General features: G+C 43.7%; 1 protein-coding gene across 1 annotated transcript; it reads left to right on the top strand.

The window, feature by feature from the left end:
- The first annotated feature begins 1273 nt into the window (after nucleotides 1–1273).
- LOC140065630 (guanylin-like) lies at nucleotides 1274–5109 on the top strand. Its single transcript, XM_072113212.1, has 3 exons — nucleotides 1274–1424; nucleotides 4356–4557; nucleotides 4946–5109. The coding sequence occupies exons 1-3, from the start codon at nucleotides 1362–1364 to the stop codon at nucleotides 5008–5010; spliced, it is 330 nt and encodes a 109-aa protein (XP_071969313.1). The 5' UTR covers nucleotides 1274–1361; the 3' UTR covers nucleotides 5011–5109.
- Nucleotides 5110–6000: the final 891 nt, after the last annotated feature.

Here is a 6000-nt window from a genome sequence, read left to right as displayed (position 1 = left end):
GCGCCGGCGTCGCACAGACCATGACCTCAGCCGCTTGCCGACATCATGGTCTGTGCGACGCCGGCCCGTACGGAGCTGTCACCGCGGCCGGACTGAATCAAGCAGGGGCGCAGCGCCGGGGCATCGGAGAGGTGAGTTTCATGTGTTTTTACTTTTCCACCGGCCCCACCTGTCCCAGACCGGCCCCGGACCGGCCCAAAACCAATCGGCCCACCGGGATTTCTCACGGTGGGTCTTATGGCCAGTCCGCCCCTGCCAGTATACCATACTATGTTATGGCCTAGGCACCCTGCTTTATTCCAAGCCCTTCCAGGTTTACAGTGTACCTCCCTTTAGTAATGCCAACATCTACTGCCCTATCTAGTACTATAGCTGTTATATCTGCCTGAGAGTGATTTATTATGTGCACGTGTCTGAGGCCTGCTGCCCAGACACATATGGCCTACTGCTATGGTCTGCAGGTCTCTGAACCCAAAAGCATAGCCTGCCTTGGAGTACTGCATAGCAGCTCCTCACCTCCAGCCTGAAGATACCTATACCAGACTGTGAGCTACCTCTGCCGACCACCATCCAACCAGCCACCCTGAACCAGCTGAATTGTTCCTGCTTTTGTGGTCATTGCCATGTTCCAGAATAAACAAACTGTGAGTTTTATGGTTGACATGTCTGCTAGTGATCCCTCCCTAAAGCTGCCAACATCAAGAGTGCCCCATTTACCATCACCCAGGGATCCCTACACCTACAGTGGGAGAGGTACCGTATACCTGCAGCCTCTCCCTCCATTATTGAGAATCCACCTGCTGGATACCTGACAGACATGGATGAGGTCTGTTCCTCCGGTACCCAGCAACCATGACCCAGACGAGGAAACCAGGTGCCCACAAGCCCAAAAAGGCTAGAGTGGGGGATGCTCCATATACCATTGGGTTAGTAGGATGGTCCACTGAATACACCATGGTACATTAATACTAAGGACTCTTGTACGCACTGCATGTACCACTATTAATTATGATTGTGTAGAGCAAAGACTGGACAATGTAGAGACCAATGTGACCTAGGTCTGTGTACTGTCCATGGTTACTAGTGTGTAGGAGTAATTAGGTTATCCAGCGCAGCATACTCTCACCCATCCCTCCATTTTATTACCCTAATATTTGCAAATGTTCCCGTGTGACAAGCCTCGGATCACGTTTCATATCTTTTGATAGTTGCCAATAAACATAAATTGACCTTGTGAAAGCCATAAAGGTTCGCGGTGATGTCAGTGATCTGCTGCCAAACCCCATCCCAAGGCAGATAAGTACAACCCCATATAAATCTAATGGAAGAGGGTGGCCAGGCACAACAAGCAGAGACTCAACATGTGGACCCTGGTGGTTTGTCTCCTCGCTCTCACCCAAATCAGCGCAGAAGTTACGGTGAAGGTAAAATCTGGGTGATCCCACTACTTGTTACTTATTGCAGTGAAATGGACTATCTCTTAATTATAGTGGTGGGTCGTGTTCTTATATATTGTGACAGTGTTCGGGATTAGAAAAAAATTTGATGCTTTCTTTCGGAAATGGCGCCACACTTATCCCTAGGTTGTACTTATGCATAGTGATAGTGCAAAGTCTAGATTTTACCCCATGGATGAAGCTATTTACAGAATAAAGCAGCTATAATCCTGGCCAGCCCCTTTAAATTGGGTAATACCAGTACCCAGCTACAAGGGTCTCAGTGCTTTATTACCCTTCTATCCATGTACAGAATAAGTTGCAGCATTTAGTTCATGTGTATATCTATCTATCTATCTATCTATCTATCTATCTGTCTGTCTATCGCTATGGGTTGTGTAGCAGTAGTCAGTAATGGCTGTCACTAACCATCTGTCCATACCCATAAAAGCAATATCCTCACTACATAGGGGGTCATTTATCTTAGTTTTCTTTTTATTCCCTTAAAATGTAACTTTTTCACCCAGACAGCATGGTTGCAGCGGCCCTTTTTTTAAGAGTTGAGCCTAATATATCTTTAATATTTAGATGTGGACATGTTTACACAATTGCGGTAAAAGTCACAATCTTTTGCCTAGATAAACTTTAGTCTCAAACAGATTAAGGCAATTTTTGTACGACCTTTTTATTAAAAAGATTTTTAAATCAGATTTGTAAATTGGAGACTATAAGAGACCATTAGTACATTGGGGGCTTCTTTACAGTATAAGCATTTACATTGTGCAATACCAGCTTCAGATATGTAGTTATAACAAAATTACCAACAAGATTAGTAAAGGACTATGGGAAGCAGGTTTATCGGGCACGGACTCAATGAGTGGACGGTGTATAGACCACTAATGACCAAGGTCTGTGCTCTCACCAAAGTTAATGGGTTCTGGTCCGGTATTTGTAGTGACAATGTATAGTGCAGCAAACTCCTACATAACCTTCAATTTTATAGCCCCAATATTTGTATTTATTACCATTTGATAACCATTTTATATCTTCTTTTACTTGCCAATAAACATGAGGTGACTTTGTGAAAGCCATAAAGGCTTAAATTCATGCCAAGCCCGATGCCAGTGTGAAGGAAGATAAGCACACAACATAAAAGCCCGATGGGAGGGTGCGTCCCATCAGAACCAGCGACATCTGTATAATGTGGTGGAGTGTTGTCTCATTCTCACTTGTACTTTTAGCCCACTAAACTAGCAGCCCCCTCAGTTAGGTTATGAAATGTCATTTCTAGAATTCTCACTTTTATGTGAAATATCACCTACTTACCTATAAAAAAAAATCTCCTCCAAAGTCATGTGAAAATGAGGAGAGAAGAGTCATATTTTGCCCAATATGAATTTAGAGGCAGCAAGGGAGAGTCACTTCAGATGCTTTGCATCTAGAGTTCTTAGAAACATATGGGGGGCCCGAATCGCGTTTTTACGTCGTTTTACCCGAATTTTACCGATTTGCGCAGTTTTTTCCCTGAATTGCCCCGGGATTTTGCTGCACGCGATCGGATTGTGGCACATCGGCACCAGCATGATTGCAACGGAAATCAGGGGATGTGGCCATCGGAAAACACGTCGGATTCGGAGAAACCGCTGTATTTTTTTTTAAAAATGTGTCGCTTAACACGCGCTTACCTGCACCTGGCCTGGCTTGGTGAACTTCAATGAACTCCGACGAACTTCAGCGCAGCAGCGACATCTGGTGGACATCGGGGGAACTGCCTTAGTGAATCGTCGGAAGACCCGAATCCTCCACAGAGAACGCGCTGCTGGATCGCGAATGGACCGGGTAAGTAAATCTGCCCCATCATCTTTTAGATCCCTTCAGGCTTCAGGTGTCAGAAGTCACATTCTGCAGCCAATTAATTTGACTCATCTCAGGAAAAACATGGCTCTTCTCTGCTCATTTTAGAATGACTATTGAAGAAATTTTGATAGGTATATGGGAGAGATTTCACAGAAAAGAGGGAATTTCTAGAAAGGACATTTCATACCCTACATGAAGGGGCTAGAAGGGTAAAATGGGTTTAATGGGGAAAAACAGGTAAAACTTAGTGGGGTAAAACTGGTGACTGGTTCCCCTTAAATGACATCTACCACCAGGATGAAACACTGTATGCAAATGAGCCTAAGGGGCTCCAGGCTCTATCGACCACCTATGGAGCCTGGAGCCCCTCAGGCTCATTTGCATACAGGCCTTCATCCTGGTGGTAGATGCCCTTTAATCAGAAATGAAACTGAGAATTTAGCAACTGATTTCAGCAAAAGTCTTTGTACTTTCCTTGGCCTTGAGGCTTGGAAAAAGCCCAATCAGTCTAAGGCTGCATGCACACTAAAGTATGTTAGTGTCTGCGTGCGGGAGAAGAGGAGAGGGTGAGCGCTCTATCTTTTTGCGGCTACGGCTCGGAGCGGTGAGCGCTTGTTGCGCTCTCTGTAGCGAGCCCGTGTGCCATAGCCCTCTATGGGGGACATATGTACGGCCACAAGCTTGCAGCCGTACATATATCCCCCTGACGGTCGTGTGCATGAGCCCTTAGAGGTGCTGATTCAAAATAACAATTCCTAAGCCCCCGTGGTCCAATGGCCAAACAATCTGGATGTCACACATTATAGAAATCTCCAGCGCTCCTCCCACTCCGGTTAGAGACTCTTCTCTTCAGTGTTTGGATTTTTAATCATCCAGTTCATACATTTGTTATCTTTGTTATTTTTATTGTTCAGATCCTGTAAAACCATGAAAATGGCAATTTCTGCAGTCTCTGAGATTTATATAGAGGCTCCACAATATACTCTCCGGCTTGGTTTACCATTACACGTAGACTCAAAGCCCTTGTAATTTGGTATTTTCTATCTTCCGTACATTTTGTAGGTTGGAGACTTCACCTTCCCTCTGGAGGTGGTTAAAAAGCTGAAAGACGTTGTAGACAGCACAAGGGACACTGATAACCGGGCACAGAGCGACGACGTTGCATCATACAAGGGGATCTGCAGCAGCCGAGCTTTATCAGAACTACAGGATCTGTGTGATACCAACCAGCCGGACCTGATCGCTGAGACCCTGCATGAACTAGGTAATAGATGTCATGAGAGATGTCTGCTGAGATGTGGAATGAGATCTGATCAGTCTATATTTGTGGTGTGGGTAAAACATAGACCACATGAAGTGTAGCCCCTGCTTGGGATCAGATATGGGGCCCCTTGATGTGTTCTTTTGACTGTATTAGGGGCAGATTTGGTATATCTTTGGTCCCAACCAAAGGCAGGGAGGATGTCGGTCCCATGTAGCCTCAACCTGGTGCATCCCACCTCTGTGGGGGTCCCTCTGACCTCCTGGATCTCAAGCCTGGATCTCAAGAGATTACTTTTTGGATAACTCTGCTCCTCTGTATGACATGTTGTACGCTGCGCTCTATATGTATGTATGTTTTATATTTTTAAATTTGTATATTTTTTTTCCAGAACTTGTGGCAGATAATTTTGATGAATGTGAAGTTTGCGCCTTTGCTGCCTGCTCTGGGTGCTAGTCATCTCCTGCCACCGATCTTCTGCTTTCATTGTTCATTATGGGGAAATTGCTGTGACATGTGACACATTAATAAACGCTGTATCCAGATCTTCTTAAATATTGTCTTGATAATTATTTCTGACATCAAATCTTGGTGGTGACAATAGGTAGCAGAGAGAAAAGAATATTACATAAGTAATGAATGCGATCATGTTTGGGATATCACTAATCTATAGTCCAAAAAAACAGGAATTGACATTAACCCATTAATGTTGTGCTTTGTTAAGTGTGTATGGAGAGGGCAATGAGCCAGATCCATCATTACATTATGTATAAAGTGCAAATAATCCAGCTCCACGGACACTTCGGTTGTAGATAAAAACGTAATATTTTCTTTATTGAAGTACAAAAAGGAGATATACAGCCAAGCAGAGGGAAACTCACACAGAGCCACGGCTATGGTCTACGCATTTTGGAAAACTCCTTAATCATGACCTAATTGGGCATGTGTGCAGGTGTGGATAAATCCTAGCTACCTGCAATCACATGACCTGTTAAATTTACATAGAAAAAATATGCATATAAAATCGAATACAAATAGTGTTATACATATGAAAATGGGATACCAACATCTATGGAATAGCAAAGGAAGGAATATATTAACGGCAGAGAAAGTTAGAGGATATTGGATAAGATTTTAGATTTGATATATTATATCTTGTCTTTTATTTAATCCTTGCGGCACTCTTGTGGCTAGAGAAAAAATCCAAAAACTCTCTCTGTTTAGCAACTTGCGCCTATGATCACCACCTCTAATAGGTTTAAATACTTTTTCTATAGCAGTCCCAGAAAAATTTGTGCAATCACCTGCATGAACTGTTTGGAAGTGTTTGGACGCCATAGATATATTTAAAGCTTTTTTTTTTCACGTCTGACAAGTGTCGTCTGATTCTTATTTTCAGAGCACCTGTAGTGCATCCTACATATTGAAGCTGACACTCCTTACATG

Source organism: Engystomops pustulosus, chromosome 6 (assembly GCF_040894005.1).
Source record: "Engystomops pustulosus chromosome 6, aEngPut4.maternal, whole genome shotgun sequence".
Lineage (NCBI taxonomy): Eukaryota > Metazoa > Chordata > Amphibia > Anura > Leptodactylidae > Engystomops > Engystomops pustulosus.
This window is presented reverse-complemented; position numbering and strand designations above follow the sequence as displayed.

Bases quoted from the DNA above. Each gene is read 5' to 3' on its own strand.
- LOC140065630 (XM_072113212.1), top strand. From the start codon at position 1,362: ATGTGGACCCTGGTGGTTTGTCTCCTCGCTCTCACCCAAATCAGCGCA. The intron at 1,425-4,355 runs GTAAAATCTGGG...TACATTTTGTAG, and splicing joins GCGCAGAAGTTACGGTGAAG to GTTGGAGACTTCACCTTCCC. The intron at 4,558-4,945 runs GTAATAGATGTC...TTTTTTTTCCAG, and splicing joins TGAGACCCTGCATGAACTAG to AACTTGTGGCAGATAATTTT.